This window comes from Felis catus, chromosome C2 (genome assembly GCF_018350175.1).
Source record: "Felis catus isolate Fca126 chromosome C2, F.catus_Fca126_mat1.0, whole genome shotgun sequence".
Classification (NCBI taxonomy): Eukaryota; Metazoa; Chordata; class Mammalia; order Carnivora; family Felidae; genus Felis; species Felis catus.
The window spans coordinates 156576043-156592557 of NC_058376.1; the positions used below are offsets into that span (position 1 = coordinate 156576043).

Here is a 16515-nt window from a genome sequence, read left to right on the forward strand (position 1 = left end):
GGGAGGGGGACAAAACAAAAGAGACTCATAAATATGGAGAACAAACTGAGGGTTGCTGGAGGGGTTGTGGGAGGGGGGATGGGCTAAATGATCAAGGAGCATTAAGGAATCTACCCCTGAAATCATTGTTGCACTATATGCTAACTAATTTGGATGTAAATTAAAAAAATAAATTAATTTAAAAAAAAAAGAAATGTTTTAGGGCTCAGTAGATTTATTTCATCTCTGAGTTTTTTAATAAAAATCAGCTATGTGTTTTCTCTTTAAAAAAAAATAAATTACCTGATTTTTTTTGTATGCATCAAAAAAACAAACAAAAAAAAACCCAGGCTACCTGGCTGGCTCAGTCAGTAGAGCACGTGACTCTTGATCTTGGGGTCGTGACAGAGCCAGCTTTGGGTCCTCTGTCCCCTTCTCTCTCTCTGCCCTTCCCCCACTTGCACTCTCTCAAAAATAAATAAACATTAAAACAAAATAATATGTATGAGAAACCTACGCTAACACTTAATGGTGAGAAACTCAATGCTTTTTTCCTGAGATCAAGACTAAGAAAAGGATGACCACTCTTACCACTCCTGTTCCTCATAGTACTGGAAGTCCTAGCTAATGCAATTAGATAAAAAGAGGAAAGAAAAGGATACATGGGAAAGGAAGAAATAAAACTGGTCTTGTTTGTGTATGAAATAATTATGTATGGAGAAAATCCCAAAGAAGTGACAAAATATTTCTATAGCTAGTAAGCAATTATAGCAAGTTTGTAGGATACAATGTTAATATGCACAATGTAATTGCTTTCCTATATACCAGTGAACAACTAAAAATTGAAGTGAAAAACAATACCATTTACGTTAGCATAAAAAAATGAAATACTTAGGTAGAAATCTGGTATAATTTGTACAGGATCTATATGATGAAAACTCCAAAATTCCAATGAAAAAAATCAAAGAAATCTAAATAAATGGAGAGATGTTACACATTCCTGAATAGGAAAACCCAATGTCGTTAAAATGTTCATTCTTCCCAAGTTGACCTGTAGAATCAACACAGTCCCAGTCAAAATACCACCAAGTTATTTTGTGGACATTGACAAGCTCATTCTAAAGTTTAAGTGGAAAGTCACAAGATTCAGAAAAGCCAGTACAATACTGAAGACCAATATTGGAGAACTGACACTACTTGACTTAAAGACCATAAAGCTACAGTAATCAAGACAGTGTGTTGTTGGTGAAAGAGTAGACAAATAGATCAGTGAAACACAATAAAAAGCCCGGAAATAGAGCCACACAGAGTCAACTGGTCTTTGACAAAAGGGCAAAAGCAATTTAATGGAGAGAGTATCTTTTTCCACAAATGGTTTTGGGACAATTGGACATCTATATGCAAAGGCAGAATGTAGACACAGACCTTACCCCTTTCACAAAAATCAACTCAAAATGGATCATAGACCTGTATGGAAAATGCAAGACTGTGAAACTTCTGGAAGAAGCATGGGAGAAAATGTAGGTGACCTTGGGTTTGGCAGTGAGTTTTCAGATACAGTACCAAAAGCATGATCCATGAAAGAGAAAATTGACAAGTTGGACTTTGTTAAAACTTTCTTCTCTGAGAAAGACAACATTAAGAGAATAAAAAGACCACAGATTGGGAGAAAATATTTGCCAAAGTCATATATGATAAAGGGCTGATGTCCAAAATACATAAAGAACTCTTAAAACCCAGCAAGAAAACAAACCAATTAAAAAATGGGCAAATATTTAGGCAGATATCTCACCAAAGAAGATCTACAGATGGCGATGAACATATGAAAAGTTGCTTAGTAGCATATGTCATTAAGGAGTTGAAAATTAAACAATGAGATATCACTGTACACCTGTTTAAATGGCTAAAGTTTAAAAATCTAATCATCCCAAGTGTTGACAAGATTCAGAGCAACAGGAACTCTCATTCTTTGCTGGTGGAGATTCAGAATGGCACAGGTACTTTGGAAGACAGTTTGGTGGTTTTTTGTTTTTGTTTTGTTTTGTTTTGTTTTTACAATGCTAAACGTAAAGTTACATCATCTAGCAGTTCTATTCCTGGGCATTTATCCGAATAGGAAACATCCACACAAAAACCTGCATGCAAATGTTTATAGAAGAATTATTCGTAATTACCCCAAACGGACAGCACGTAAGATGGCTTTAACTGGATGAATCAGTTCAATATTATACAGCAGTAAAAAGTAGTGAGCTATCTTGCCACTAAAAGAGAAGCACCTTAAATGCATGTTGCTATGTGAGGACACGAATCTGAACAGGCACATACTGTATGATTCCAGTTATGACATTCTAAAAAAGGCAAAACTGTGGAGACATTAAAAAAATCGGTGGCTGGGGCGCCTGGGTGGCTCAAGTTGGTTAAGCATCCAACTTCAGCTCAGGTCATGACCTCACGGTTCATGGGTTCGAGCCCTGCACTGCACAGTTCATGGGTTCAGCTGTGCTGACAGCTTGGAGCCTAGAGCCTGCTTCCCCGACTTGTGCTCTGTCTCTCAAAAATAAACATTAAGGGGCGCCTGGGTGGCGCAGTCGGTTAAGCGTCCGGCTTCAGCCAGGTCACGATCTCGCGGTCCGTGAGTTCGAGCCCCGCGTCAGGCTCTGGGCTGAAGGCTCAGAGCCTGGAGCCTGTTTCCGATTCTGTGTCTCCCTCTCTCTCTGCCCCTCCCCCGTTCATGCTCTGTCCCAAAAATAAATAAACGTTGAAAAAAAATAAACGTTAAAAAAAAAAAGATCAGTGGCTAACAGGGCTTCGTGAGAAGGAGGGACTTGTGAATCAGGTGACTTATAGGCTGGTGAACTCTTACATATAATACTGTAATGGTGGGTATATGTCATCCATTTGTCAAAACCCATAAAACTAATGATACAATGCAAAGAGTGAACCTTAACCTAAACTATGGACTTTAGTTAATAATAATGTACCAGTATTTGTTAACTGTCAGAAATGTGCCACAAGAATGCAAAATGTTAATAACAGGAGAAAGTGTGTGTCAATATGGAGGGTAATATATGGGAACTCTATATGTACTATTTTCTTTTAATAAATGTTTCAAAGGGGAGATAAGTGAATGTGAAAGAGATGTTTAAGTCGTGCATGGACAAAACTGAAACCTTTTACAGGGTATAACAAAGTAACTTTTAAAAGTTGAAAAGGAAGGGGGAAAACCCTATAGTAAATGTCATAATAACTAAAAAGTGACAGCTTTTTCTCTGAAATGGCAATGAGAAAAAGATGTCTTTCATTACCATTATTGACACTAGAGAAGAGCATATATTAATGAATTTGGAAGTGTTGGTGGATACAAAGTAAATGTATGGAGATTATGTATACTCGCAACAATTAGAAAATGACATTGAAGGGGCATTTGGTTGGCTCAGTCGGTAGAGCATGTGACTCTTGATCTCAGGTTCATGAGTTCAAGCCCCACGTTGGGCATAAAGCTTACTTAAAAAAAAATATGTGGGTGTCTCAATCGGTTAAGCATTGGACTCTTGGTCTCAGCTTAGGGCTTGATCTCAGGCTCATAGATTTAAGCTCCACGTTGGGCTCCATGCTGGGCATGAAGCCTACTTAAAAAAAAAATGACATTAAAAAATTTCATTTTAATAGTAACACATCAAATAACTGGGGGGCAGCGGGTGGAATCTAAAGATGAACAGAAAATCTATATGGAAAACTACAAAAATTACTCTGAGAAATTAAAGATGTCCTAAATAAATAAGGGAATATATCATGTTTCTGAGTTGGAAGACTTAATATTGTGAAGATCTCATTCTCCCCAAAGTTTCTATAAATGCGATGTAATCCCAATAAAAATTTCATAAAGTTTTCTTATGAAAATTGACGTGCCGATTCTAAAATGTAAGCGGAAATTCTAAGCACCAAGAATAGCCAACGGAATCTTGATGAAGAACCAAGTTGAAGGACTTATGTTAACAGACATCAAGACTTAGAAAACTTCATAATTCGAAGAGTCTTACAAAGTCCAGAAGTACATCCACTCCTGGATACCCCTATATATATTCGCTTATGAGCAAGTTAGCATCGCAATGCTTTCCTAATGAAGGGTGAAATGATAACATTCGAGGTAGGAAGCAATTTCCAGGAAAAAAAAAAAAAAAAAAAGATTGCCTTGCAAAGTCCAGAGCTCAACTTCCCATGACTCTAACTCCTCTAGTGAGCTCCGTTTCTGTTGCCGGTGTCCCCGGCCCCGCCATTCAGGGCATTTATTTTATTCACTGAAACATGATTCAGGAATTTGGCTTAGGCTGCGCTTTGGCAGTTTGGAGTCCCATCTTGCCTATTTAACTTGTGCAAATTCAACTACATGGTTTCGTGGGGTCACGGGGAAAGGGGAAATAATGTAAATAGTACAGGCGGTCTGCGTTTCCATTCAGTAACCACGAAATTTGCTAGTAAGCATGAGACGTGTAAGCTTGCGTTCCAGCTGTTGGTTCTCGCTTGTGTCTGGACGTGTGGGCATTTCGCTTCTGTTAGTGTGATTGTAGCATTCAAGACACGTGTTTTCCATACGTAGTTTCTATGGAAACACAATTGCTTCGTTTGCTGTTCAGTTGAAGCAACGGCATCCGGTCCAATCCTGAAGGAAAACCAGCTCTGGTAAACTCTCTGAGGCTGCGTGGATAGTGGCCATAGGCTTGGGCTCTCCAGCCGGACCACCTGCGTTTACATCCTAGCTCTGCTCTCACAGTCTGTGCGGCCTGGGCAAGTGACTAACCTCTCTGTGCTCCGCGTCCGACTCGGAAGAAGCAGATCATGGCAGCATCTCAGGACGGCGTTGAGACCGTGAAGTGGCTAACGTGAACTGCGGCTCGCACCTGGCAAGCAGGCGATCAGAGTTCGCTAGTTTTATTATCATCAGTGCAGCCGTTCTTGCTGAGCGGTGACGGCACGTGGTCTCCAAAGCGGTAGGTCTTGAAGGGTTTCAAGGGGGGCTTAGCAGCTCCTCTTGCCCCCTCGGCTCACGCTTTAGAGCTCAGCCCCAGCGTGGAGCGCTCCGCCCTACCGTGGGCTTTTCTCCGCGGGGTCCTCGTTCTTTCGGGGGACTGGTGATCGGCTGTGGCCCGTCGTAGGGGGGGCGTGTGGCACAGGACGTGGGCCTTGAGGCCGCAGGGCCCGGGGGTGGGGCGCGATGTGTTTCCACGGAGGCCGTGCGAGTGTCGGCGGACACGCTGAAGCGTGTTTGGCGTCGTGTGAGTGCGCGTGTTCAGCCACCGGCATTTTCCTATAGACGGAGTCCCACCGGGGTTTGTAAGGTCAGCGTGGCCCGTGAGCTTCTGGCCTCTGCTTTTCACCCGAAGCCGCTCGGCGCCTCCGTTGTCCACAGCAGGGCCTGCGGCCTCACTAGCGCCGTGGCGCTTGCCGTGCCGCGGTGGCTCGCGGGTCCTGGTGGCTCGCGGGTCCTGGTGGCTCGCGGGTCCTTCCTGAGCGCGCGGGCTTTCGGCTCGCCACCGACTGTCACCTCTGCAGAGCCTCGAAGAGCTTTGTAGGCGCCTGTTGGCCAGCCCCCTCCTGCCCCTTGCCCCGCACGGACGCCGACTTCCGTGGGTACCTTCCAGAACTATGAGAACGGAGATCCCATTACCGTCCCCGACCTCGTCCCCGCCCACCTTTCTTCTCGCGAGAAAGCCGCTCCCTGTTTGCAGCAGCTGCTGCACAGCGCTGACCGCCACCCACCGGCAGCTGCCTCCACCGCCAGCCTGGGGACCGCGCTCGGACGCCTGCCACGCTCACTGGCGGTGCCGCTTCCTCCGCTTCCTCCGAGGGCGCAGCTGGCGTCAACTGGGGTTTCGTTTCCTCGCCTGCCTCGCTTGTTCCCACCTTCCTCGTCTCCTGTGGTTCTTGGCTTCTGCTCAGGAAAAACCGGTCTCCCGTACAACTTCCCAGTGACCGGGCTCCATCCTTCTGCCTTGCGAACAAATGTGCCAAAACCAAACGGAGTTTAGCACGGAGTGTTGCTCGACCGCGTTATTTGAGGCTCGGGCATCTGAGCCTGTTGGGTCCATCTGCCACCAAAAGAGGGGTTTGGGACATGAGACGTGTGCTAGGGACATGAAAATTAGAAGGATTTAGCTCTCCCTGGGCTTAGTGTCTGGGAGGTTAGAGATTTGGCTTTTTAATAGAACAAGTTACGATCTAGTGTCCCTGTCCGTGTCCTAGGAACAAAGGGCATACGAGTTTAATTGGTGCTGTTTTAAGGGGATTTGTGTAGTGTGTTTAAAACAGCTTTGGAACGTGTGGACATTTAACATTTCACAGTAGTGACGTAGAATTGTAGTGAGCTTGTCTATTGTGAATTGAGGAATCTTGAAAAAACTTACGATCTATCCAGGTGGCACATGAGATTTTATCTTTAAAGTTGTAAATATCCTAAAACGTTAATACTGTCTCATTTTTTTGTTTTTCCCCTTTCTTCCTAGAATATTTTCCTTCTTGGATATAGTAACTCTGTGCCGATGTGCACAGATTTCCAAGGTAGAGTATTAACCAGATGTTTATCAATGAATATCAAGTTTTATTAGAATGAAAATGAGTTTTAGTTCAAGCAAGCAGTTAACTTTAATATCATCTTTTGTATTTAGCATAATTCCATATTTGATTGTGAACTTAATGCATATCAAGAATAAAAGTTTAGGGGCGCCTGCCTGGCTCGGTAGATAGATCATGGGACGCCTGATCTTGGCGTTGTAAGTTCGAGCCCCAAGTTGGGTGTAGAGAGGACTTAAAAATAAAATCTTTCAAAAAAAGATAATAAAAGTTTGAAAATACAGAGGCTGAGTCAAGACTTCCTCTAACAGTTGCCTTCACCCCTGTCTCTCCTCTTCCTCCCGCCTCCCAGGCCTGGAACATTTTAGCCCTGGATGGAAGCAACTGGCAAAGAATAGACCTTTTTAACTTTCAGACAGATGTGGAGGTAAGTTAGCTTTATTTTAGACATAGGACTTTTTAAAAAGGTGAGTAAACTGGTCACTCTTTCCTGCCTTTTAATTTTGCTGCATTTAGTCAGATTTAATATAAAGACCCAAGAAGGTGTCTGCATACATGAGGACCAAAATTCTACTTGCATTTTGCTTTGGGTTCTGTATCAGTAATAGACTACTTTTCTCCTTGTTCATGTTTATAACCTTAGTGGTATCACTGAGCTTTTTATTTTTTTTTTAATGTTTTTATTTATTTTTGAGACAGAGAGAGAGAGACAGAGCATGAGCGGGAGAGGGGCAGAGAGAGAGACACAGAATCCAAAGCAGGCTCCAGGCTCCGAGCTGTCAGCACAGAGCCCGACGCGGGGCTCAAACTCACAGACCGCGAGATCGTGACTTGAGCCGAAGTCGGACGCTCAACCGACTGAGCCACCCAGGTTCCCCATCACCGAGCTTTTTAAAGCCCCATTCCTGCATCATTAATACCTGGTTCCGTGCTTTAATCTTAGGAGACTCTTGACACACATTTATTTTTTTTTTTAATTTTTTTTTTCAACGTTTATTTATTTTTTGGGACAGAGAGAGACAGAGCATGAATGGGGGAGGGGCAGAGAGAGAGGGAGACACAGAATCGGAAACAGGCTCCAGGCCCCAAGCCATCAGCCCAGAGCCCGATGCGGGGCTCGAACTCCCGGACCGCGAGATCGTGACCTGGCTGAAGTCGGACGCTTAACTGACTGCGCCACCCAGGCGCCCCAACACACATTTATTGATCTGAAAGCTCCACTGAGAATTCTCATTCAGCACCAAGAATGGAGAAATAGCAGAAGAATTGGGGCCAGGAGTGAGGCTGGAGACCTGGACGATCGCTCCCGCTCAGCCACTTAAGCCACAGACTATCTCAGCGCTTCAGTTTTATTATCCGTAAAGTAAAGAAGCAAAATGATCCTTAAAGCCTTTTCTAAGTCTAGGATTCTCATGTATTTACCTAGAAATGTGGGAACATCTCCATCTAGGAGTGGTCAGCCTGAGCAAATGAGAAAAGTTTATTTTCAAACAACTTTAGTATTGAATACCAATTTATGACTAAAAACTAAGAGAGAAGTAATAAAGAGCGTTGCACACAGGGATTGTCTACAGAGCTGTTTTAGGGTGTTGAGATTCTGAAGTTTATCTACCCAGTGTTAGGAAAACCTTGTTCACTTCTGGGGTAGCCAACTCAGTTATAGCCAGTGGAATTGTATTTTGGTTCGGTTCCTCATACAGCATTTTCGTGAAGTGTTTTTGCCAAAGTGTACGTTCTGTGTCTTTTTTAACGGATAAGGAAATAATCACGCTTGACGGTGAGTTGCGCCCAAACAATTTCCTGCCAGTTACTTAACCCGGTGTTACCTCGGGGAGCTAATGGCCAGTGTGGGGCCCCTTCACCTCCTTCTCCAGGGGATTAGCTGGAGAGTCTCCAACCCAGTGTCAGACCAGTGGGGCAGAGGGGCTGAGCACAGCGCTTCCCACTGTGGGTTCCTCTCTTGTTCTGAGCTTGGAAGGCCTCAGGGCTTCACGCCCACCTGGAAAGACAAACTCTCTTTGCTGGCTTGGACTGTGGCCCCTGGGTTAGGGGTTCTTTAACGCTCTTTCCAGACTTAATAGCAGTGATTGCAACAGTGCCCCACCCAAACATGCTGACATGTGATTCCCCTTCAGACCGATAATCTCTAGATCTTTGTTCATTGTGTTTACTTAGTGATGTTGAGAAGCACATTAGATTCCAAAAATTGCAGTCATTTATGCTGGCCAAGGGAGAGTCATTGTTTTTTTTACAATTTGCAAATTATGCATTCTTACTCTTGGTTCTTACTGTCCCCTCAGTGTTCTTTGATGATTTTTCCAAACTGTACAACCTTTTGAAAGCACACTTAAAACATTTATGGCCAGAGTTTTATTTTATTTATTTATTTTTTTCAACGTTTATTTATTTTTGGGACAGAGAGAGACAGAGCATGATCGGGGGAGGGGCAGAGAGAGAGGGAGACACAGAATCGGAAATAGGCTCCAGGCTCTGAGCCATCAGCCCAGAGCCTGACGCGGGGCTCGAACTCCCGGACCGCGAGATGGTGACCTGGCTGAAGTCGGACGCTTAACCGACTGCGCCACCCAGGCGCCCCCAGAGTTTTAAAAATGCTATTTCAAGTGAGTGGCACTATCTTATGCATTATTTGATTTCAGAAGTTTAGCTGATGGCTGACTGCCATTCTATAAACACATTGCAGAAATATTTAAGAGTACATACTTCCACTGAAGAGAGACTAGCTTACGGCTCACCAGTTATGTAAAACGTTCCTTGTGAAAACTTGAAACAGTTGGTACCAGGGTTTCAGTCTAGTCTAACACTATTTAGTCACCATTGCGGGCTAGCAATTTGAGCCCAGATTGGATTCAAGTGTTGGGGCCCCCGGTATTGTCTAAATAGGACCCATTGGATACTCACCCTGGGAAGCATTCCATGGATAAGCCAATCATCTCAAATTTACTTGGGATGAAAATAATGATTTATGGATATGTTGAAAGACAGAGAAGGTACCAAGGTTCCGGATTAATAGGTTAATAGTACTTACTGTGTGCCTGGCACTATTTAAGCAACTTACATATGTTCATTTAATCTCCTCAGAAACACCACATTGAAGAAGCCGAGGCACAAAATGTTTGAGTGACTTACCCAAGGTCATTCACTTAGTAAGAGGACAGTAGTCACCTTGAACACAATGGATTACGTGATGTCATGTTTTAGAGAAAAGGCAGACTAGAGTGCCCAGAAGGCACGTGTGCTTCGGCGCCTTTCCTTCAGCATCACTCTTTCCTGAATAAGTGTTGTTTCCCTGATGTTTAGGCACTTCCCATGCCTTTAAAAGTTGGATATTTTTGTGCCATTGGATTCTACCAGCCAAAAGTGAGGAATAACCGAGTAGCATGCTCATCTAAAAATTACAACTCCAAAGGTCCTTCCATTTAGGCTTTGTTTCTCTCTAAATCCCTTCATTCCAAAATCCACGCCTACAACATACTATCTAAATGGATAACATACAGCCATTGACTTGACTTTTGCATTCAGAAAGAATTTGCTCATTTTTTCCTCTTAGTTGGAAACAGCGGAGTAGAAAATTCTGAATATAATTTTTTTTATTCCAGTACAAAAGCCTTTCCTCCAAAGAAAGGAAGAATAGAAAGCTCATATAAATGTAACTAAATTTAAATGGAGAAAAACATGTTGTGTGCTCCATTTGCCGACATTGGTATGGAGGGGTTTTTGCTGTCTTATTCTGTACTTAAATATTTATTTATCTTGGACTTCCAAGTCATAATCTCTTTTTCCCTCTAAAGACAGAGATTTGTTAACTCTTTTTTTTTTTTAATTTTTTTTTCAACGTTTTTATTTATTTTTGGGACAGAGAGAGACAGAGCATGAACGGGGGAGGGGCAGAGAGAGAGGGAGACACAGAATCGGAAACAGGCTCCAGGCTCCGAGCCATCAGCCCAGAGCCTGACGCGGGGCTCGAACTCCCGGACCGCGAGATCGTGACCTGGCTGAAGTCGGACGCTTAACCGACTGCGCCACCCAGGCGCCCTGAGATTTGTTATCTCTTAAGAAAGCATAAATAAAGCTGCTAGCAATACCGCAGTTTAGATTTCCATCTTTTTTTAAAAAAATTTTTTTATTGTTTAAATTCAAGTTAGTTAACATACAGTGTAGTATTGGTTTCAGGAGTAGAATTTAGTGATTCATCACTTACGTACAACACCCAGCGCTCGTCCCAACAAGTGCTCTCATTAATGCCCATCATCCGTTTAGCCCATCCCCCACCCCCCACCCCTCCAGCAACCCTCAGTTTGTCCTCTACTTAGGAGTCTCCCCCTCCCTGTTTTTATCTTATTTTTCCTTCCCTCCCCCTATTTCATCTGTTGCGTTCCTTAAATTCCTTTATCAGAATATCAGGTAAGATTCAACTTACCAATTTTTGTCAATGATACATGAGATCTTTGCCTAACCCAGGGTCATAAAGATTTTCTCCTGTGTTTCTAGAAGTCCTTTATCCTTAAATTCCACATATGAGTAAAATCATATTTCATTTTTCTTTGCCTGACTTATTTTGCTTAGGATAATACACTTTAGTTCCATCTACATTGTTGCAGATGGCAAGATCTCATTCTTTTTCATCACCGAGTGTATTCCATTGTATATGTATCTCTATCTATCTATCTATCTATCTATCTATCTATCTATCTATCTATCTATACATATACCACATCTTCTTTATCCATTCATCAGTTAGCCAGGTAACAACATATGTGAGCCCTGTTCCTGTGATCCTGTGGTTTGATGAGATCTAGTGAATTGTTAGTGCTTACAGTTCAGGGCCCAGATTGCTATTTTATATAGTAAGGATAATAGTATTTTTTTAGAAACCCCAATGGCCCTTTTTTCGGTCTTTTCTACCTCGTAGAGGTAGTACTTACGCGGGGTGCACGGCCTTTAGAATCACATAAACGTGTTAGAACCCTAACTCTACTACTCACTAAAGTGTAACCTTGGCGATGTAAACATTTACTTTCTTTATTTGCAAAATGAAGGTAATAGACCCAGTCTGCATTAGGATTCTCCAGAGACCAGTGTCTCAGCTCAAGCAGTCAGGCAGGAGGAGGAGTTACCTTTTACTCAGCCTTTTTGATTCCATTCAGGTCTTCAGTTGATTGGATGAGGTCCACCCACACTAGGAAGGGCCATCTGCTTTACTCCCTCCACTGATCCAAATGTTAATCTAATCCAGAAATGCCCTCACAGAGATACACAGAATACTGTTTGGCCAGCGATCTGGGCATCCCGTGGCCCAGTCAAGTTGGCACATAAGATGGATTAGCACAGGTTCACCCCCTGTCAATGTGGCGCCCATACGCGTCTCCTCAACCTGCACGTAATCTCCAAAGACTGTAATTGCGCCTAATGTGATACAAGTACCCAGCCTACAACGGAAACACACCAACTCCTTCCTCAGAGGAAGAGAGAAAGTCCTGAGTGATGTTCCCTCTTCCTGATACCCTGTACCTTAAATACCGTGATGCAGAAGTAACAGTTAAATACCAATACATCTCATTTTACATAAGGGAATAGGAGGGGAAAGAAAACAAACGTGGGGCGCCTGGGTGGCTCAGTCAGTTAAATGTCTTACTTTCAGCTCGGATCACGATCTCACTGTTGGGGGACTGAGCCCCACGTCAGGCTCCGTGCTGGGCACGGAGCCTGCTCAAGATTCTCTCTCCTTCTCTCCTTCTGCCCCTCCCCCACTCGCACTCTCTCTCTCTTAAGAAAAAAAAATGTATTATTTCTACACACACACACACACACACACACACACACACTCATAACAAAATAGGGAGAAACACTCATGACAATTGCAGTTTTCATTTCTGGAATTGGTCACATGGTGATCCTCGGTATTTACAACTACTTTCTTCTACTGCACGTTCCTTGCTCCCTTTATCTCCAGCAGGCCCCCCAGCTAGTCATGGTTCGTTACCATGGTACTTTCTGAAGTGTATGGGTCATTGGTCGTTCCACCTGGATTGACCTGTAGTCTTTTACTGGCCTGAATCACAGGGCATGGTAATGCTAAGAGAGATTCCTAAGAGATCTTCTGTATTCCAGACACATTCTTCATGATCTCCATTGTCGAGCCCGTGAGGTTGTCGTGAATATTAAATGAGTCGTAATACGTACAAGGAAGTGTTAAAATCGTGCCTGAAAAAGTGAAAGTGTTAACCGATGTTCATTTTTTTCCCCTTTAACGTATCTGCCAGCCCGAGTTCCTTTTTCAAAGGAAATGTGTTTACATAGGGATTTCTAAGAATGCGGGGGAGCTTTTATGATACATCTTCAGACTTCCAGTGCCGTAATGTTCGGCTACAACAAAGTTTGGTTTTTTTGGAGCGACATTGTTGTAGACCCCTGCTCAGCACCCAGTGTTCCCATAGCGGACGTCACAAAGCCCTGTCATCGGTGGAGTAGCCGTGAGCCCTGTAAGGGGAGGCCTAGCTCCGGGGCTAAAACTTCCAAAACATAGTGCATGGATTTTTTTTTTTTTTTTAAATATTTAACGCTTTAATTGAAACTATTTCTCCATGCCTGCAGCTCCTTTATACGCTAGGAACAAGGTGGGGTGTTGGAAGAATGTTCCGAAATAGCTTCTTTTATGCCCGGGAAAATTCGATTCCGTTTCTAAATTTCAGGTTATTATGCCATTAGGTAAGCAGCATGAAAATTAAGATGTTTTTCCCGACTTTCTTGATTCAAGGGTCGAGTAGTGGAAAATATCTCCAAGCGATGCGGTGGGTTCCTGAGGAAGCTCAGCCTGCGGGGTTGCATCGGTGTTGGGGACTCCTCCTTGAAGTAAGTTGGACCCACAGTGATTCACTCTGTCGTGGCAGCTCGTAGCCGACTTGCCATCAGCAAGAACAAACCAGAACAAACCAAGCATATTAAGTGCTCTTCTCCTGTGACGTCGTTTCTGTGGTAATTTGTGTAGAGTAATAAAAGAACCGTAAGTTTGGAATCCTCCGGCCTGGGTTAGGGATGTGGCCTGAGGACGCATTATTTCACCTCGCTGGGTGTTGCTCTCTCTCCTGCAAAGCGAAGGCAGCTGTGGTTCCTGCGTGACACTGTCACGGGCATCACTCGAAACAGCACGCACGAAGGGCCTGGTGCGTGATGATACGATGGTTCGCCTCTGTTCCCTCCTTCACTTCCCCTTCTTGCTAGCTTCATCTTCGTGAAAGTGACCACCTTTTTGTGTATTCTCCTACTTGGCAAAATAATTCTTTCAGAAGCGTCCTGAGCATAACCTGGAATTTTGCATGCTCCTAAAAGGATGTGATTACCACAGTCTTTTTATTATAGTTAACCCAAACACATGCTTGCCCACCTCTTACTGGGTAGCCATTATTTATTGGAAACGTTAGCAATCCGCTGTTAAGAACACGTGCTTTTCTGGAGACAAGACATAATTAAAGCCTTTATGTTTTTATCCTTGTGGCCTCTACCGTTCTTTGAGGTTGGCTACATTAGAATACACACTGCCCCCTAGAACCTTGGGACGGACTTTGTCTCTCGTAGACCTAAGCATCACCCCCATGTACGTCAGTCGCAACTGCCCGTGAGAATGTGCAGTAGAATTACAGATGGCGTAATTTGTCATTGAAACATCTGCACCATTGCTAGGAAAATTGACTCGTAACATGTTTTTAAATGTTTATGTATTTATTTTGAGAGAGACAGCACAAGCGGGGGAGGGGCAGAGAGAACGGGAGAGAGAGACTCCCAAGCAGGCTCTACACCATCAGCACAGGGCTCGACTTGGGGCTTGATCTCAAGAACGATGAAATCATGACCTGAGCCAAAGTCAGGAGTCAGGTGCTTAACCGACTGAGCCATCCAGGCGCCCCTCCAGTTTTTTCTTGTAATGACCTAGAGCTAGCCTTGGCATCTACTCTGTTCCACATATGTACTGTTGTTGTTTTTGATGGAGGGAGGCTATTCGTTTGCAAATGTTTATTGAGCCCGACTACGCCAGGCACTGATCTAGGGAATGGAGATACAGTAATAATCAAAATAGATTAAAACCCCAGTACTAATCTTACATGTGTGCTCTCTGTAACTCTTGCTCCAGCATTATATATGAAGTCCTGGGGATTTTTAACAGGTTTATTGAGATGTGATTGAGATACAATAACTGTATGTACTTGAAGGGTACAATTTGATCATTTTAGGCGCATGTATATACCCATAAAACCAACACTGTAATGAAAATAATGAACATTGCATGTCCCATGAGCGTTTCCTCGTGTGCCTTTATAATCCCTCCCTCCCTCCTACCCTGTGTCTGTCCCACTGCTAGGCAGCCACCGATCTGCTTTCTGTTGCTATAGGTTAGTTTGAATCTTCAAAAGTTTAACTAATTATCCAGTATGTGCTCCTTTTTGCCTGGCCTCTTCCACTCAACATCATTGTTTTGAGATCCACCCATGTGGTCGTATGTATCAGTAATTCATTCTTTTTTATTGCTGAATAGTGATCCATTTAATGGATATAATACCATCTATTAATTTCTCATTTGGGTTCTTTCCAGTTTGCAGCCATTACATATGAAGCTGCTATGAACATTTGTGTATAAGACTTCGTATGTCATATATGTTCACTTCTCTTGGGTAAATACCTAGGATTAGCTAGATCATTTGGTGGGTGTGTGTTTAACTTTTTAAACCTTTCAAACTGTTTCCCAAAAGGATTATGCCATTTTGTATTCCCACCAGAAGTGTGTGGTACTTCCAGTCCCTCCCCCACCTTGTCAACATTTGGTAGGTCAGTCTTTTTAATTTTAGCCTTTCTGATAGATAGATATGTGTAGTGGTATTTCATGGTGGTTTTAATTTGTATTTCTAATGATTAATGTTGTTGAGCATCTTTTTTTTTTTTAAGTTTATTTCTTTATTTTGACAGAGAGCACGAGCAGGGGAGGGACAAAGAAGGAGAGAGAGAAAGAGGGAGAGAGAAAGCCCGTGGGAGAGTGGGAGAAGGGCAGAAGGAGAGAGAGAGTCCCAAGCAGGCTCCACACTGTCAGCGTGGAGCCAGACATGGGGCTCAAACTTACGAACTGTGAGATCATGACCTGAGCCAAAATCGAGAGTCAGATACTTAACCGACTGAGCCACCCAGGCACCCCGAGTATTTGTTTATGTACTTTTGCTATCCACATGTTTTCTTTTCTTTTTTTGAGAGGTAGGAGAGTGCATGAGTGGATGAGACGGGCAGAGGCAGAGAGAGGTAATCTTAAGCAGGCTCTACACTCAGCATGGAGCCAGACACAGGGCTCGATCCCATGACCCTGGGATCATGACCTGAACCGAAATCAAGAGTCAGATGCTGAATTGACTGATCCACTCAGGAGCCCCTACCCACGTATTGTCTTTGCTGAAATATCTGTTCAAATGTGGGGTTTTTGCCCTTTTTGTTCATTGGATTGTTTTTTGTCTTACCATTGAATTTTGAGAGTTACACTCTGAATACAAGTCCTTTATCAGATTTGTATTTTGTAAATGTTTTCTTCCAGTCTGTGGTTTATCCTTGTATTCTCTTAACTGGTTTTTGAAGAGAAGTTTTTCATTTTAATGAAATTCAACTTACCAATTTTTGTCAATGATATATGAGATCTTTGCCTAACCCAGGGTCATAAAGATTTTCTCCTGTGTTTCTAGAAGTTGGTAGTTTAGATCTATGATCCATTTTGAGTTGATTTTTGTATATGGTGTGAGGTATAAATTGAAATTCATCTTTTGCATATGATGTGTGGTTATTCTAACACCGTATGTTGAAATGACCACCCTTTCTCCACTTCATTGCCTTGACACCTTTGTTGAAAATCAGTTGTCCAAATAACTGTGGGACTATTGTTATACTCTCTATATTTTCCATTGCTCTGTTTGTCTGTCTTTA

General features: G+C 43.1%; 1 protein-coding gene across 11 annotated transcripts in view; it reads left to right on the plus strand.

The window, feature by feature from the left end:
• FBXL2 (F-box and leucine rich repeat protein 2) overlaps positions 1-16515 on the plus strand; it is a 132862-nt gene that overhangs the window by 54902 nt on the left and 61445 nt on the right. For 10 of the 11 annotated variants that reach the window (XM_045037919.1, XM_045037920.1, XM_045037923.1 and 7 more), the window contains 3 exons: positions 6480-6534; positions 6899-6973; positions 13322-13416. In XM_045037919.1, coding sequence (XP_044893854.1) covers positions 6480-6534; positions 6899-6973; positions 13322-13416 — 225 coding nt within the window. Of the gene's footprint in view, positions 1-6479; positions 6535-6898; positions 6974-13321; positions 13417-16515 lie in introns of those variants that run through there. The other variant, XM_045037925.1, reaches the window with a different exon arrangement.